At 41.6% G+C, this 18,878-nt stretch overlaps 1 protein-coding gene across 1 annotated transcript in view; it reads left to right on the top strand.

The window, feature by feature from the left end:
• Positions 1–18,878, top strand: part of Stom (stomatin) — a 28,922-nt gene extending 10,044 nt beyond the window's left edge. The window contains exons 2-7 of the mRNA XM_005320917.5: positions 3,165–3,268; positions 4,433–4,505; positions 5,413–5,495; positions 9,843–10,046; positions 10,935–11,069; positions 16,900–18,878. Coding sequence (XP_005320974.1) covers positions 3,165–3,268; positions 4,433–4,505; positions 5,413–5,495; positions 9,843–10,046; positions 10,935–11,069; positions 16,900–17,094 — 794 coding nt within the window. The 3' untranslated portion in view covers positions 17,095–18,878. The remainder of the gene's footprint in view (positions 1–3,164; positions 3,269–4,432; positions 4,506–5,412; positions 5,496–9,842; positions 10,047–10,934; positions 11,070–16,899) is intronic.

The following is an 18,878-nucleotide window of genomic DNA, read 5'->3' as shown; positions in this document are numbered from 1 at the left end:
CTGCCCTCAGGGGTCTTCAGTGTAGTAATTCCAGGACACAGAGCTATATACTTTGCCTAGAATATGGGAGACCTGAGGCAGTAGTTTGGAAAGCACCAAATGCTGTCAGATAAGTGTTTGTGGCCAATCTGTTGCTTGTTTGGAATCTGTTTCACTCAAAATCTAGACCAGAGCCTGGCACAGAGCCTTGAATCTATCTGTCTTTTACTATAAATAGGCACAGCTGGAATTAAAAGGGCTTCCTCCGAAGAATATTAGATTTCATTCTCGAAACTCCTGCCGTGCCATCCCAGTTTGGACCCTTTCTCAAGAGAGTGCTCCCAACTTGAAAACATCCCTAATGAGGTCTTTCAATTCAGTGGTGAAAGATCAAGATTTAGAACAGGAGCTTTGGAGTCAGTGACTTCTCTTTGAATCCCCAGTGCTCTGTTAGGTGACCTTGGGAAAGTGAGATTGCTTCGTTACATCATTGGTTAAAATACTTAGCCTCACAGGGCTATTGTGAGAGTTAAATGATACACATGTCTCAAGTAACTTTACACAATGCCTAGGGTATAGAACACCCTTGCAATCCGCTCCTGTGTTATCAGTTGTGATAATGCCTGACAGGGCTTTCTCCACAAGAGTGCAGAGGCCCAACTTTGAATATTTGCTCAGTGAATGTCTGTATCCCCAAAACTATAGCTTAATAACCTCCAGGATTAATTTATGTTACTTTATGCATGAGGACACTAACCTCTCTCTGACATAGAATCAAAAATTACAAATTCAATATGACCAAGGTTCTCAGTGGGTGGTTTTTTGTTTGTTTGTTTGTTTGTTTTGTTTTGTTTTGTTTTTTAATCCTGTGTTCCAGAGCACTTGCCCTGGGAGCCAGCATGGGCCCCCTCTTCTCCCATGCTCCTGGCCTACACCCTCTGCATATCTCTTGGTCTCCTGTTTTTCCAAAGCCTGTCTCACTGCTTTTTTGCACTTCCTTCTAAGTAGTACACATGGAGGCCTGCCTCTTCCCTTCTTGTCAAACTTGTGTCATCAAAACAGCTCCTGAAAAAATGGCAGAAAAGCCTTAAAAAATCAATCTGGCCTTCTCAGTTCCTATAGTCTCCAAGAAAGGAAAAACAAACTGAAAATCATTTTCTACACTAGATGTAGAAAATACAAAACCCAACACAAGAGGCAAAGGTGAATTCCCAGAATGACAGCACAGGGCAGTCGCAGAATGATGACTGTATAGACCTGATGAGAGGAGTCTGCACCAGGCTCCCAGAGACTTCCTTCAGAAGAAGATATCAGTAGACTACCTGACTGTTTCGGAAGGAGATTCAGACAAGGATGAAGGGCTTGAGGTTGGACAGGGAAAAGTACCTAGAAGACTAAGCAAGGGGAAAACCAAACATTACAAAAAGTAAAAATAAAAAGTTGTACAGGAAAAGAAAGGTAAGTATCAGGGACTGGGGTTGTGGCTCAGTGTCAGAGCGCTTGCCTAGCAAGCACATGTGAGGCACTGGGTTCCATCCTCAGCACCACATAAAAATAAATAAATAAAGGTATATATATATAAAAAAAAAAAGAAAGCTGATTATCTATACTGTCTGAGTTAGCTTTGAATAGCATTTACATATTCATGATAATGAAACATTTTATATACATGTAACCAAAATGATGATGTACTTACAGAAGAGTGAGTTTGTACATGTGGAGGAGGGAGAAGGGAAAGAACTAAATGCTTCTCCATAGAGAAAAATTAATAGATAATTCTTAAAACTGAAAAAGCAGGGGCCAGGGTTGTACTCAGCAGTAGAGCACTTGCTTGTATGTGTGAGTCACTGGGTTCAATCCTCAGCACCATATAAAAGTAAACAAAATAAAGGTATTGTGTCCATCTACAACTAAAAAAATACTTTTAAAAAACTGATAAAGCAAGAAGTACTAAAAAATACACACACACACACACACACACACACACATTATTTAAAAGCATGAAAGTAAATACCAAAATACTTCGCCAAAAGAGCAATTACTTTTGAGATGGAAGAAATGGGAAGAGGCAAGCAGGGACGGCCCTTTTTCATTTATCTTGTAGAATGTTTGACTTTTTAAATATTATGCAAGTGTAACTTTGATAAAGAATTAAAACAAAAACAGGAAAAGTACAAAACAGCTACAGAGGCTAAAAAAAGGAGGTAAAAGAACATAACAAAGGGAGAGAAAAGTAGCTTACAGATTTTATTTGATTTTAAAATATGGTTGTATGTACAAGGAAAAGGTTTAGAAGAATGCACCAGAGCATTTCTTATCTCTAGATTTTGAGTATCTTTTCTCACTATTATTTTTCTGAATTTTTTTGCAGTAGGGTGTGTGTTACTCTCTGGAACCAGACAGATACCCTCTTTCGCACACAGAGAAGGGAAACAGTTTGAAATGTGGGCAGAAGACTGTGTAGGAAAATGCTCATTACAGCCTTATTTTCAGTAGTTGGGAATCAGAAGCAACCTTTGTGAAGATCAGGATATGGATAATAAATGATGGTTCATAGACCCAGTGACATATTTTGCTGGTGTAATTTTTAAAAAGAAGCTCCGCACAATTTTTTTCATATATAATATATATAATGCTATACCCTGGACTCAAGTGCCCTTTTCCTTCCTTCTTCCTTTTTTTCCATACTTTTCCTTTCTTCAGGAAGCCCTCAGATGGACAACAGTTCCCATTGTCCCCACCATCCCACTCCACTGTCACCTGTATTGTGCGTGGCCCTGTTCTGTGTTTTCAAGATATTCCTAACAGATACTCTATACTTACTCCCTAGGATTATAATTAATTCTTTCTTTCTTCCCCACTGTACATGAACCTTTTTGGGAGCTGGGACTGAGTTTATTTATTGTTACTGCTTTAGTATCAAGCACAGGGCAGAGGAAATAGGAGGTGCTTAATAAATGTTTGCTGGAGAAAGTAACGAGTAATGTGGGGAAGTACTGGTGGTAAGTAGACCAGGGAAGGTAATATACCTGCATTTCAGAGGTGAATGGGAATTGAGCGGGAAAGTTCGTGTGAAGCAGTGGGCAGAAGGCCAAGCACATGAGGTTCACGAATAGCAGGGACAAAGCTGGGGGTGATCAGGCTGATAACAGTGAGAAGAGCTGCTCTGTTATTGTTTTCAACAGATAGCCCCAATACAGGCCTTGGACCTTGTGGATGGATTTTGGTGGCTGTCTCATTCCTGTTCACGCTTATAACTTTTCCCATATCAATATGGATGTGCATAAAGGTAAAAGAACATTTCACTCATATCAGCAAAGGGGTTAAACTCCTTCCTATGTAAGCCTGCTTTGTCTGTGTGGATCATCATTAAAAATTTTCTGGGCCAGGGCTTGGGATGTAGTTCCATGGTCAAGTGCTTGCCTGTCATGCAGGAGGCCCTGGGTGCCATCCCCAATGCCATGGCAGGGAGCAGCGGGTGGAATTCTGGGTCAGGGGTTTGAGGTGGCCTTTGAGAACAAGTTCTCCAGAGTTGGGGGGGGCGGTGTTTGACTGCTGGCTCTGCTGTTTACCATGTGAGGCACGCATTGCCTTTTGTAATCAGAAACTATTTCATATACAGGAAAGGGAATCATTTGGAAATATTTGCCATGTTTCTTCATTTGTAAAATGGGAGAAATAACAGTATCTACTCTGCAGGTGTGACAGTTAAATGAACTAGTGTGCCAAACCGTACTTACCGCAGAGCCTGGCACATGGTAAAGTGCTCTCATGCTGTTTTTTTTTTTTTTCTACAAAGTTGTTAATTCTTGGATAAATGATTTTTATTTACATAATCCTAAAAATATAACATAGGCTCCAAGCATTCTCAGATAAATGTATTATTATAATTAAAAGTATCAGAGTGTTGGGTTCAGGGACACAGCCCTATAATCCCAGATACTTGGGAGACTGAGGCAAGAGGATTACAAGTTCAAGGCCACCCTCAGCAATTTAGGAAGATCCTGCCTTAAGAAAAAAAATTTTAAAGCTACATTAATGTAGCTCAGTGGTAGGGCATCTGGGTTCAATCCCTAGCACTGGAAAAAAAATTAATTAATTAAAACAAAGGTATTGGAAGAAAAACAATAAGTTCTTTTTCTAAATAAATGAGTAATTGATTAATAATATTAATGACTGAAGAGTAAGGTAAAGAATTTATTTCCATATGTTATTCTGTACTTTCCAGATTTATACAATGAGTGTCTATTGTTTTTATAATCAGTCAAAAATAGTAAATGAATATGCTTGGAGAGCATTGGACAACATCAAACATATTATTTATAGACATCATCTGGATATAGAGGAAGAAATAATGAAGCGTCTAACCTTTTTAGAACAAAAATATATTTAAGAAGCTATGCATATAAATGTTTGCACTCATGTTAAATTATCGTCCGTGTTTTTATTCCAGATTATAAAAGAGTATGAAAGAGCCATCATCTTTAGACTGGGTCGTATTTTACAAGGAGGAGCCAAAGGACCTGGTAAGTCCCGGGATTCTGGGTTGCTTTTCTGGAGACTGTAGTTCTTTTTACTGATGTGATTTCTCAGGGAGCAGAGCAGAAGTGGCCTTTCAGTAGCAGCGGTTCTAGAGCCAGTCTATTGTTCCCCATCATCGGAGCTGATAAGATTATCTTGAGCCAGAGTAGCTATAGCTGTGGACGTCTGAGCAGAGAATTCTACCAGAGAAAGTCTTTTAGTTATTCCTTTGGCAGATGTTGATGGTGCTCCTGTGTATTCTAGGCTCTGGGAATTTAAGGGAGGCTAGAACATGGTCCCTCCCCTCAAGGATCTTATTATCTAGCAGTGGGACACCAAGAAGGAAACAGCTAGTACATTTTACATGATAAGTACTATTATCAAGTAGCTACACAGAGCCCTGAGAAGACAGAAACTCAGAGGAGAGTGACTGCCCCAAACTAGGAATAGGTGACACCATGCTTTCTGGGGGTGACAGCTTGGCTGAGTCTCGAGGCACATGAAGGTGTTGACTGTTCCCGGCAGAAATAGCAACAAGTGTGTAGCAGTGTAGGGAGGAAGTACTGCAGCTCAGTCCTGTCAGAATGCAGGAGATGAAGAGAAGGGACCTGGCTGAGCAGGTGAGCCCAAGCAGATCATGCAGGAGCACGGATGGGGCAAGGTTTGTATCCTAGGAAAGAGCACTCTGCTTGCAGCTTAGGAAATGGGTTGTGGGAGAGAAAGGTGGCTTTGGGAGCAATCACACTGATCCAAGTGAAGGAAGAGGTGCAGCAGCAGTGGTATAGAGCCCTAGTGGGGACAATCAGAGTGAGCAGTAAGCAAGAGGAGTCAGGCTTCTGGCTCTTGCACTAAGATGGGCTGGTGGCTTCCATTGATGAGGTTGATTCTATGCTCTGTGCATCTTTCTTGCAGGTCTGTTTTTTATTCTTCCCTGCACAGACAGCTTCATCAAAGTGGACATGAGAACCATCTCCTTTGACATTCCTCCTCAGGAGGTGAGGCTGTCTTCTGTGTGGCTAAATGAGGGATCACGTGGGAGTGTGCTTTCCACTGAGAGGCATGCTCTTTCAGTCCTGTCTTCCCCTTTTCCACCTCCATGACCTTGAGCAAGATCTTTCTGTGTCTCAGTTTCCTCATCTATAAAATGAAGGTTATAATAGTAGGGTCAACTTTATAGGGTTATGATGAAAGCTAGTGAGATAGTATATGTGAAGTGCTTAGGACAGCATCCAATAAAGAGCAAACACTATGTTACTTGCTATTATTATTAAAAAACAGTGTAATGATAATGGAAGTGTAATGCTTAAAACCATCATTCTTGTCATGATTTTACTATCACAATTCTCTATAGGTTTCAGGTAGAAAATCCTATTTAGTTTAATATTTTTTAAATTTTATTTTTAGTTGTTGATGGACCTTTATTTTATTCATTTATTTATATGCGGTACTGAGAGTCAAACCCAGTGCCTCGTATATGCTAGGCAGGTGCTCTACCACTGAGCCATAATCCCAGTCCTAGTTCATCATTCTTTTGTGTGTGCATGTGTGATACTGGAAATCAAACTCAGGACCTATGCATGCTAGGAAAATATTCTACCACTGAGCTATAACCCCAGCCCCAATATTTTTCCTTTTTAAGGTTCTTGACTTTATTCTAGATAAATTGGTTAGAAGCCAAACAATGAGAAGTATTCACTTGGCATTTTAGATATATTGGTAGTTATTTTGTGCTTTTTTTTTTTTTTTACTACTTTCCAAATATTGTCACAGTTGACACAACAGAATCCCTAGAAAGTATATAGTTGCAGTGAGACAAAAGAATCCCTCAGAACAGAGGGCAGAATGAGGACTGAACTCCAGCCCTTCAGATTCCATGTCCAGGGCTAAATGCATTCTACATTAGCTCCACCTTGGCCTTGGGGAAGCAATGGCTGTCCTGGGACCCATGTTTCAGGAGGCACCATCACCATTGCAGACAAAAAAACCTGTGAATCTGGTGAAGAGAGGGATGGAATGGTACTGTCTGTGTTTCCTGGCCACAGGCCAGATCCTTAGCATGATGACAGAACCTGGCCACATTGCCTTCTCTTGTCACAAAAGGCAGAAACCCACTCAGGGACTCCCTTGTTGGTACTGATCCACATAGTTGGTGAGGTCAGACTTTTTAATCCACACATACTTCATGAAGCCAGAAATCATTTTTACCCACATCTTTAAGAACAAGCCTGAGAACTCCACATTATTCTCTGCATTTTTTTTTAAAAGCCATCTTTCAAGAAAGATTGACTCTCAGAAGGAGCCCCTTCCAGGGTTGCTGAGAATTCTGGCATTTTCCTCTGTAAACAGTGCAGGCATCTGGCTGGGTTGCTGGGAGCTTCTGCCTTCCAGCTGCTCTCCTCCCTGCAGGCTGCTGAGCCAGAGCGGATTGAAACTTGGCAAGCTCTCCTTTTGCTGATCCCCTGTGAACTTACTGTGAAGGAAGATAAACACTCTGCCTGCCATAAACAGTCATAAACAGTCGAGAAGCTGCTGCTTTGAGAGCAGCTGTGGCAGAGTCGCAGTGGCAGGAATCTGTTTAGGAATGACACTCGTTTTCTCATCACATCATGGGAAATAATTTTGACACAAGATGGTAATATACTGAAATCCCTCATTTCTCTTCCAAGTTATAGGTATTTTTAGATTACAGAAAAAAAAAGATGACTGCTTTGATGCTTGGCAGGGCCAAACAGCTACATAGCAACATGATTGTAATTACCTTCTATTTACACGGCTCTTTTGCAGTTTCAAAAGGGCTTTGTTCACAAATGTCTTTCTTTTTGATCTTTTTAAAAATTTTTTTTAAATATTTTTTTAGTTGTAGATGGACACAATATCTTTTTTAAAATACTTATTTTTTAGTTGGACACAATATCTTTATTTAGTTATTTTTATGTGGTGCTGAGGATCGAACCCAGGGCCTCGCATGTGCTAGGTGAGCGCTCTACCACTGAGCCACAACCCCAGCCCCCACCCCCCCAACACAATATCTTTATTTTATTTATATTTTTATGTGGTGCTGAGGATCGAACCCAGCCTCACGCATGCCAGTCAAGTGCTCCAAACCCAGCCCCTTATTTAATCTTAACAGAAATTTGGGTAGAATTGGGCAGTTACTATTAGCCCCACAGAGGGATGTCTAGGTCAGAGGCTTAAAGTACTGCTAATGGTCACCTGGGTGGGGGCGGGGGCGGATACAGAGAGCTGGAAGCACAGTCCAGGGCTTGGACTTCCCACCTGTGCTTTTCACCCGTCATTCTTCCGGAGACCACATTTCAATTTGGTTCATCTCCCACTTCCTGACCACCTGCCATGTATCAAGCGCTCTGCCAGTGCTGGAGATACAAAGAAAAACCTCCCCCAAGAAATGCACAGTCTACTATAGAAGTGGAGGGACCATTAAACAATGTTACTCCAGCACAGTGCAGCGGATGTGCAGAGGAGGGTGCTGACTCTGGCAGGTGGGGCTGGGAAGTTGCACAGAGAGGGACACTTGAATGATGACTAGAAACATGCCAGTCTCTTTTTATGAGGGACAGAGCAGAGGACAGCCAAGCAGAGGACAGTACTAGCATAAAGGCCTTGGGACACAAACTTGGTGTATGCAGGGAACCCACATGTGGCTTGATATGAAGTGTGCAGGAGCAGAGAGGTATTATAGGGCCAGATGTCAAAGGACTTTGTCTTGAAGGTGGTAGGGAGCCATTGAAGCATTTGTGTCAGAGATAACTGAATTAGGGCTGAAGTTGCAAGACCATTTTTGCATAGTTGCAGGTGCTTCTTTACATGGCCCAGTTTTATCCCGATAAACAAGTTGAAAATATTGTGCGTTTAAGACATCCACCCTACTGAGCCACATAGTAACCCCTATGCTACAGGGAGTCATCGGGTGTTTTGCCTCATGGTCCTGGGCCAACTGAGAGCTACAGCTCTCTGTGCTCCCCAGGGTCATAAGAGACTCACATGACACTGCATATCACTGGACGGAATTCAAAATTTGAACTTCAGTTTCTACTAAACACCTATTGATTTTGAACCTCATAAATAAGCTGAACTATCTTAAGTCAACCTGCTGTATTGGGGATGAATTCCAAACAAATTGAAATGGCTTTTTTCCTCATTGTTTAACTTCTTACAGCCAACAAGGTCAGTGTTGAACCTAATTCGGTTAGCATCATTATTTAAGAGGAAAAAAAATAATAATAAAGATAGCTCTTGTCACGTGTCGGGCACTATTCTTAGCACTAATTCAAATGGTTAATAGATTATGGTAGAATAATGGATTAATGCACTAATTCAAAGAATGGTCTTCGGAAGCAGGTACTGTTATTAGTCTTCACTATATAAGTGAGGAAACTGAATCCCAGAGAGGTTTTCCTGGTGCCTCTCACTCAGAAAACATTTTAGTTCAAAACAGAGTTCTGCCATGTTAAGCATTTTTATGTATCGAGCTGTAAATCTAGACATATGTTTTGTTGTTTTTGATGTACTGGGGATTGAACCCAGGGGCACTCTGTACTTACCTGCACCCTCAGCTCTTTTTATTTTGAGACAGGGTCTCACTAACTTGCTGAGGCTGGCCTTGAATTTGTAATCCTCCTGCCTCAGCCTCCCCAGTTGCTGGGATTACAGGCGTGCACCACCGTGCCTGGCTGTGAATATATTCTTTCCCTGACCTTGCCCTATAAACATTCCTCATGCACTTTTGTTCCAGTTATGCTGTGCTACTTGTGGTTCGTGAGAACTTGGCTCCCTCCTGCCTCTGTGTCTTTTCACACATGATTCTCTGCCTTGAACCCTTGCTGCTCCACCCTCAGAACATTTTTATTCATTCCATTTATTTATTCCTTCTGAGAGTCAATCTTCCTTGAAAGATGGCTTTAAAAAAATGCAGAGAATAATGTGGAGTTCTCAGGCTTGTTGTGGGTAAAAGTGATTTCTGGCATCACAAAGTATGTGTGGATTCAGTTGAGTTTTCACCCCTGCGTGAATAAGTTCCCATCTCATCTCTTAAAGCCTCCTTGATTCCCCCACAGCCTTAAAAGTAGTGGCCAAGATTTTTCATACCTTTATGCCTAATCTGGTTCCTGCTATTGAGTGGCATCTCAAAGTATGTTGACTGACTGAAGGAATTAATGGACTTAATGAATAAATGAGTATGTTTTATTAAGTTTCTGGAGATAACTTTCTGATACTTTATTAAAGAAAATCAGCTAGCATTCTACCATGCTCTATGGATAACATTTCTTACAATTAGGAAATGGTTGGTTGACAGATGTAGAATTGCTTCCGTCATCTTGCAGATCCTCACAAAGGATTCGGTGACCATCAGCGTGGATGGGGTGGTCTATTACCGCGTTCAGAATGCCACCCTGGCTGTGGCAAATATCACCAACGCAGACTCAGCCACCCGTCTTTTGGCACAAACTACTCTCAGGAATGTTCTGGGCACCAAGAACCTTTCTCAGATCCTCTCTGACAGAGAAGAAATTGCACACAACATGCAGGTAAGGAATGCACCCACTAGAGACTGGAAACCAAAGCAAAGCGCTGGTGGTTGTGTGAGAATCTGGCCTTATTTTTTTTTTTTTTTTAACCTTCATAGTAAGGTTCCTCAGGCTTGATGGAAGGAGATGCTTTTCACACTTAGAGTTCATGGGTTCATAACACCCTGACACAAGTGTCGTTTTTATACATATACTTTTGTATTTCTTTTTTCCTGTATCAGTATTAATCTTTTTATTTAAGCATAATAGTTCAGAGGTTGTCCTGCAAGGCAGGCAGGTATTGAAGCTTTATTCTGTGTGTGAGTCCCAATCTTGCTTGAGTAGAAGATGTTAAGTAAAGAGTTAAAAGACTGAATTCTTACTATTTGTACTGACTTCATTGTGGGTCAAATCTCATTTGATACTCTCCACAACCTTATGAAATAATATGGTTTCATTTCTGCCTTTTTAAAGGAGGAAAGTGAAACACAAAGAAGTAATATGGTTTACACATGAGCTTAGGGTCATATGTGTAGCCCCCAGCCTGGCCACCTGTTTCTGAAAGTAAAGTTTCATTGGAATACAGCCACCTGCATTCCCTTGTGTATTCCCATGGCTGCTGTTGACCTGGAGCAGCGGGTTGAACAGTTGTGACCAGACTGCAAAGAAGCGAATCTTGTGCGGCCCTGCTAGAAGAAGCATGCCAAGCCCTGCATTAGCTTATTAGCAGCCAAGTCAGGGTCAGTTCTCCAGTGACCCAGTCCCTCCCCAGCATATTCCTTCCACTGCAGGTTAACCCTTCCTCTGCCACTCTCCCCCAGCACCTTATCTGCTCCACATCCCAATGGGTGCAGCCATCTGGGCTGGGCTGGGCTGACCACATTTACTTGCCTTCTCTCCTCCTGACAGTGTACTCTGGATGATGCCACCGACGACTGGGGAATAAAGGTGGAGCGTGTGGAAATTAAGGATGTGAAGCTGCCCGTGCAGCTCCAGAGAGCTATGGCTGCCGAGGCAGAAGCGTCCCGGGAGGCTCGAGCCAAGGTAATGTTTTCTGGGCTGTTTTTCTTTTATTCATTATTTTATTTATTTATTTTAGTTTCTTTTTCTTTTTTAAATTTATTTATTATGTATTATACATGACAGCAGAATGCATTTTCAACTCATAGTACACATATAGAGCACAATTTTTCATGTCTCTGGTTGTACACAAAGTAGTGTCACAACATTTGTGTCTTCATACATGTACTTAGGGTAATTCCACGATCTTTCCTACCCCCATGCCCCCTCCCTTCCCCTCCCTCCTTTTTGCCCTTAGTTTGTTTTCTTACTGAAATTTTAAATTTCAAATACAGTAAAACACACTTGTTGTAAAACATCAAAACAGTTCCACAGTGTTTAGTGAAAGTGGAAGCACCCCTCAGCACCCCAAATCCTGTTCCCCAGAGGCCACACTCTTGACATTATCAGTGTACTGAGATGTTTTTTTGACTGGGTTGTTGCATTATTGGCTTGTTTGTTTTATGAAGCAGGGTCACAGGGTTCATAGTGCCCTGTACCTTGCTCTTTTCCCTTAATATCTGATGGACATATCATTCTATTAGAGTCAGCTCATTTTTTCATGACAGTGAGCCCCAACTTTATTCTTTATTCCAACTTTATTCAGCCCACTGTCAAGGGCAGATTGACAGTTTGAGAGCAGATGGGCATCACGTCAGTTTGTTGTCATCCATTCCTCACTTACTCTGTCTTCTCTTTCACTCTCTTTTCAGGACCTTCTTCCTTCTTCCTATTACCTCTTCCTCTTCTTTCCTTTCTCTGACATTTGCTCTTTCTCCTTTCTCTTTGTCACCATCCTTGCCTTCGAGACATTAATGTATAACAATATAGGAATATCTCACCAAACCCCAAGATAGGAAGTAGAGTCAGGCCTCACCAAAACCCAATGCAGGAACAAGAAGGCGTTAACACTAAAGGGAGCTGGTCATCCCATTTCTGAGCCCACATCGCTCTATAGCTGTGTGGGGAGGACATCTGACTCCAAGATTCACCTGCATTCACAGGTGACCAGTAAAGGAGGCCAACCAGTCCTGATTGCACACGTGCAGAAGAAAGATTCTCTTCAATCCAACTTTGGCCAAAGGGCAAAGTCATATACTAACATGGCCCCTCAGCCCCACTCTGCCACAGAACCCTGTCCTTCTCTTCTCTTAGGATGCCCTTTAAATGATAAATTGGTCACTATAATTTCTTAGTACCAAATAGAAAAGTACCCCATTTGACATGCTGCCTCCAGAATATTCTATTAATCATAATTTTTAGGTTTTCCTAATGTGATCATCAGTGTTCATGATAATAACCTGAAGATACTTAAGAATCCTCAAGTATCTTCTTTCAAAATTGTCACTTCTAGCCAAGCTTGCTGGCAGCACACATCATGATCCTAGCTCTTTAGGAGACTGAGGCAGGGGCTCACAAATTTGAAGCTTGTCTGGGAAACTTAGTGAGACCCTGTCTCAAAAATAAAATGAAAATTTAAAAAGGCCTGGGGATGTAGCTAAGTGGTAGAGAGCTTGCCTAGCATGCACAAGGCCCTGGGTTCAGTCCGTACATGTGCACGTTCTCACACACACCTGTCCCTTTTAAAAGACTAATTATATTTATGACAGTGTTATCAAATGTTCCCTATTAGTTTCTAATTATTCTGAAAATCAGGAATTGCTTTTACTAGAATCTGTCATTAATCAAAAAGCCCCTTTTCTAAACCGTATTAAATAATATACTTTCCAACACAGACTACATAGACTGTCAGCACTTGAAGAATCATCAGAAACTGTCTTCCAAAAGTGACACATACTTCACCCAGTTGTGCACACATACACACCCTTGTTCCTGTGCTAGTAATTAAGCACAGCATGTTTTCCACTAAGCTTGACCTCAGAATCCTTCTGTAACACTCTAAGTAACAACCCTCAACTGCTAGGAGTTAGCCCAAAAAATGAAATTTGTTTGCCATCATTGTCAAAACAAAAATAGAAGCCATGGGCATAAATTCATGTTCTCATGGAAAATAGGGGGTTATCATTTCTTCAACAAATAAATTTCAGAGGAACAGAGAGAGGGGTTAGGAGAACCTATAGATGAAAAGTCAGAGAAAATTTCCTGAAAAGTTAATTAGCCATCAGAGAAATGCAGATTCAAATTATAGGCAGATGCCACCCTAGATAGCCACCAGAATGGCTTGGGGAGGGGGGGGGCAGAGTAAGAAAGGGACCAAAAGTGGCAGGAGAGGAACTGGAAATTCACTGCTCAGGAGAGTGTCTGTTGGTCCAAGCAGTGTGGAAAAGAGTCTGGTAGCATCTATCCAAACTGAAAGTTTGCATACCACCCTGGTAAGTATGTATCTTATGGAAATGCTTTCATTCATTCTTTCGTTTCCCAAAAGGCAGGCACTGGGAGATTCACAGTAGCACTGCCTCGTTGACACAAACTAGAAACTACCCAAATGTCCCTTGCTAGGTGAAGAGATAAATTGTGGTTGAGTCACATGAATGAACATTATAGCAGAAGATGACATAATTTGAGGAGAAGCAGCCAGATACAAAAGAGGACCAATTTTCCACACATTGTACTGCACATTAGTCAAACCTCTTTTTAAAGTTTTTAGACCTATACTCAGAATGTAGCATCTACGGTGCTTCATGCTCCCTTCCTTCTTTTGATAGCTCTCAGAAAAAATGCCTGGCACGTGCTGTCCAGCTTGTATTTCTGGGGTTAGTGGTCTATTGAAAGAATGGAGGGCAAAACCACACAAGATCTTTTTTTCTCTTCCCTTCCCTCTGACCAGCCCACCTGGTCTCAGGAAGGTTACAGGCAGTGCCAGTCTCATAGAATCTGAGGATTTTTCAAGTGCTGATAGTCTATGTAGTCTGTGTGGGAAAGTCTATTATATCCCATGTGAAAAGGTTACTATTTAAGACGTCAGATCTGTGTGGCTGGCAGTGAAGCTCAGTGGTAGAGTACTTGCCTAGCGTGCACAAGGCTCTGGGTTCCATCCCCAGCACCACAAAAACAAAGAAAGAAATAAAATGATGATCTATGAACATGGAGTGTTGATTGATGTGCAGTTACTGCACGCTTAGCAAAAGCCGCACACACCCACAAGGAGCTTGCTTTGCTGAACGGAGTGTACTCAGCCTGTATCTAGACAAAGCCTGTGGTGTTATGTTCACGTCTTTGGCAGCTTGCTTAGAGCAGCTTTTCTGCAAACAAAATGTGTGCCCATCCTGGTGGTCTGGCTTCCCGGCCAAGAGATTGTGTATTGATTGGTGGTGGGAAATGAGATATCTTTGCAGTTGGTCCATGTCCAGAGGAAAAAAAGTGCCTAATTGGACATATGAGATGAGATGGAAAAAAAATCAGAGCCTGCTGTTCCCATGCAGGCCTCTGTAAGGCTTGCCTTGGAGTACAGTTACATAGCTCTCTTTGAGTGTGTCTGGCACTCGCCCCTTCTCAGAGCTAGCTAGGACACAATGGTTTGCCTTGATAAGGTTTTTATCCTGCAAATTGCGTCCCTTCTCTCACTAAGTACTGTCCCTTGTCTTTCTGTTAATGGCACTTCCAGTGCAACCAAAACCTCAAAACTTGGGACTCAGCCCCTGTCCGCTCCCTCCCCATGCCCAGTCAGCTTCTAAGACTGGGAAACTGTTGTTTCCCACTCCCATCACTCCCCAGTCCATCTTGTCCCCAGTCCCCAACACCAGTGAATCCCACTGACCCCTCAAAAGCAGTTCCACTAACGGCTCCCAATCTCTTCCTTTCTAAATTCAGCACCCCTCAGTGTTTTCCAGCTAGAACTGATGAATTTACTCATCTACAGAACGGAGACCAAACACCTTGGCCTTCACTGCCCTGGGAGCCCTGGCCCTGTTCACCTCTTCCTCACAGTGTTCAACTTATCACAGTTTTGTCAGCACTTATCACACTAGAAAGAAAAGGTCTGTCCCAGCTCTGTGTCCCCTACTTGACCAGGAGCTGTAGGAAGCCAGTGTTGCTGTCCTCTACCCCCAGCTCCTGCAGGGGCTCACTAATACCTAGAAGGCCCCCAAACTTTTCTGCATAAGCAAATGAAATCTCACTGGGCACAAGAGCATTGCTGCCATTCTGATAATCACAAAATACTATGAAGTATTTATTTTGAGATCCCTGTGGGACAACATGGTGAAACTGCAATTTTAATCTTGATAATTATGGTATTTTTGCACCTTTTCCTCTTCTAGGACTTATGAATTGAAATTAGCAGCCTTGATTTAGATTCTAAATCTTGTGTGCATTAATTAAAGCATAGTTGGATTCCAAGATCAGGTCTTGGCTTGTCACTTGCCATTCTTTTGTAGCAATTTCCACTCATTCATGTAACCCTTTATATACCTTCTTTCTTCCTCACACTGGTCCTATGAATAAGTTGTGTCTTGTTTTAAGAACAAGAAGCTGAGCCAGGTAAGGTGGCACATGCCTGTAATCCCAGCATCTCAGGAGGCTGAGGCAGGAGGATCCCAAGTTCAAAGCCAGTCTCAGCAACAGTGAGGCACTAACCCTGCCTCTAAATAAAATACAAAATAGGGCTGGGGATGTGGCTCAGTGGTTGAGTGCCCCTGGGTTGAATCCCCAATCCCAACCCCTACCAAAAAAAAAGAATAACAAGCTGAGATTCGGATGTAAAATAATCCCTGAGAACATACGACTAGTAAGTGTTACATTTGGGATTTTAGCTTAAGTATCATTAGCTCCCTCCAAAACCCCTGTTCTCTCCACCATCCAGTGATCTGCAAATACATTTGCCCATATAAACCCTTAAAGAATTTTAAAGTTATATATTCCACTTCAAATTGGCATGTAAAAATTTTTATCTTCAATGTAGGTACTTGCCAAGCATCTAATTTCTGGCATGTTGTAAAAATTGACATTTTAAAGTGGAACTGTTAACATCATTCTTATAAATGTATCCTATGAAATTTAAGCAACATAATGACTCAATCCCCTATTTAAAAAATATGTGGATACACCCTTTTTAACATCAGGTATATTGTGTCTTTTTCTTCTTGAGCTTATATTTCCATTCCACCTCCCCAGACATTCTTTCCCTAGTATATTTTACTACCGTATTGTGACACATTTAGTATATGTTAGAATTAATTTTAAAATTTTTCCTATGATTATAAATAAGATTCTAAAAATGTTTCAGAGTTTCTCCTAAATAAGAAACATTTTTTTTTTTACTAGAAATGGTTCTCTTAAATGCAACAAATGAGAAATTAAACCATAACTATGTGTATGGCTATTATTGCTAGAATATGACAATTCAGCATCAATTTTATTCCCTTTTTTAGTTTTACAAACATAAGAACTAGGAAAACTTATAAGAAGTAAAGTTTTGTTTGAAGTAACATGCAATTCTTAGTGCATGGTAAAAAGTCATAGAGCAATCTTTCGTCAAAATATATTTTTACTTTTTAATGATCTATCAGTTTTCAGTTCAGTAAGATTCTCTTTTCTTTCTTTGAAATCAAAGCATTGGAAAGCTGTCTGATTGCTAGAGGATTTGTATCCAGTCCTCACAGTCCCTCACTTTCTCAACCTCCACACAGTATTGTAACTTGTCCTTGGTAAAAGAGAGTGTCTTGAGCCAGGCATAGCCTCAGGCAAATTAGTTAGGAAACCAAATCTAGAAGCTGAGTATCTAGAAATCTAGGAGTTGATTTCCTTGGAACTATTCTGGCATACTCCTGGGCAGTTTTGGGTACCACCTAAGGTACCCCAGTTTGAAGACGGCACCTGGGGTTTTCTAAGCTGACCTCTCCTCCCTCCTCCATAGGTTATTGCAGCTGAGGGAGAAATGAATGCGTCCAGAGCTCTGAAAGAAGCGTCCATAGTTATCACCGAGTCTCCTGCAGCCCTTCAGCTCCGGTACCTTCAGACACTGACCACCATTGCTGCGGAGAAAAACTCGACTATTGTCTTCCCTCTGCCCATAGATATGCTGCAAGGCATCATGGGGGCAAAACGCTGAGCCACCTAGGTCAGTGCAGAGGTGAGCTCTGTGCTGCCAAGGATGAAGTAGGGGACCAAATTAGCCTTCAGCTCACAAAGAGTAGGGCAGGGAGCCTTGATTATCCTCCCTCTTTCCTTTTCTATATGTATGTGGATTATGGGGTTCTTAGAATGTATAGTGATCATAAAAGTAGATGAAAGAATTGATAGCTTATAAATACTGAGAAAGATTGGTGATTTATATGATAATCTACCGTTTTAAATACTTAAGAGCTTGCATTTGTAAGTTGGTCTGTAATAGGTTAAGTCCTTCTTCTTTCCACTTCTGTTGAGTAGTTCTGCACCCTCTCTCAACAGCCAGGCCAGAGGCGAGAGCATAGTTCAGGACTGCCACCTGATACCCTGGCGGATACATGATTTGCAGAAAGTGATGTCCTTGTGCTATAACCAGCCCCTCTGGGCCGCATGTGCCTTACTTCTAGCGAATCTTTTAAGGACATTTTTCCTAATGTCCATTTACTTTCTGAACCCAGACTATATTTCAAAATGATGCTCATTGGATGGTAGGTATTTTCTTGTCTACAACTGCCAGAGTTTGAGGAAGTGGTCAAGATCAGTGAAAACGACTTTTTAAAGTCACTATTGGGCAGTCCCTTTGAAAATAGTAGATACATTTTTAACTTCTTTGAGCCTCCTTCATGAGTAAATGATTCCTCCGTGGTCTCCTTCAAGCCAGCTAAAACAATATGATCATAAAAACAAATGTGTTTTTTCTCACTTTTGCCTATTTTCATATATCAGGTTTTGAATAGTTCTGATTTTTTTAATAAAAGTTTTTTCTAAGTTCTATGAACAATTGTTATATACGCATTTGAATCACCAAGGGCTAAGAGACTTTTTTATAAATGTCTTCAGAAAACTATTATATTTCCCTGTCTGCATGCTGTTAACTGTAGTACTCTGTGAAATGTTCTGATTACCAATCCGATTCATTTAGCTGTACAAGGAATTCACCATATATTGGGCATGTAATTCCCAATGATCTGGGGCAGACCCTGTTAAGCTTTGGATGTCAAGTTAGATGTGAGATTTTCGTTCGCCTCGTTGTACTTTCTCAATCACATATGCCTATGCTGAAAGAGGAAGGGGTCAGCCCCTTTGGACCACGGTTTCTTAGTCTGTAACATCAGGAAGCTCCTTCCATTTTGCAAGTGCCTATAAATTTGAGCAACCTGGCCTGGACAGCTATCTGGTGACATTTGCGACACTTCCTCTCTGAGGCTCTAAATTCACCTACAGGAGTCTAAAAATAACAGTTTCCTTTCCCGGCACCACTCTTGATTCCTGCCCCTAGCTAAAAGCCCTCTGATGGTCCCTTCCCCTACACCCCATTTCCAATCTTATTTTTAAGAAAGCCTTTAATGCCGTATCCAGGTTCCCAGCTATATTAGAAGCCTAGGCAGCCTTTCAGCTCGGGACATTTATATTTTGAATTTTGAATGATGGCATTGTTTGTTTTGTGATGGGGGCTCACCCTTGGCCACTGAGGACCAAGAAACCCCGAATCCTGATGAGACTGTCTTCTCAGATGAAGAGCAACAGTGCTCTTGGTTCCATGACTTTCCCTTTCTGCAGATACAAAATGACCTTTGCTTTTCATCTTTGTGTATTCCTAGCCCATTAGGCTACATGGCAGGGATGGGGCGCATATAGGTAGCTCTGGGATGAGAGCCCTGGTGCAAGGGATCTTTCCACGCGGCCTCCCCTCCCAAAAATGTACATAATAAAGTGTGTGCACTTGAA

Source organism: Ictidomys tridecemlineatus, chromosome 4, assembly GCF_052094955.1.
Source record: "Ictidomys tridecemlineatus isolate mIctTri1 chromosome 4, mIctTri1.hap1, whole genome shotgun sequence".
Classification (NCBI taxonomy): Eukaryota; Metazoa; Chordata; class Mammalia; order Rodentia; family Sciuridae; genus Ictidomys; species Ictidomys tridecemlineatus.
The sequence above is the reverse complement of the archived record's forward strand: the minus strand, read 5'-3'. Positions and strand labels throughout refer to the sequence as shown.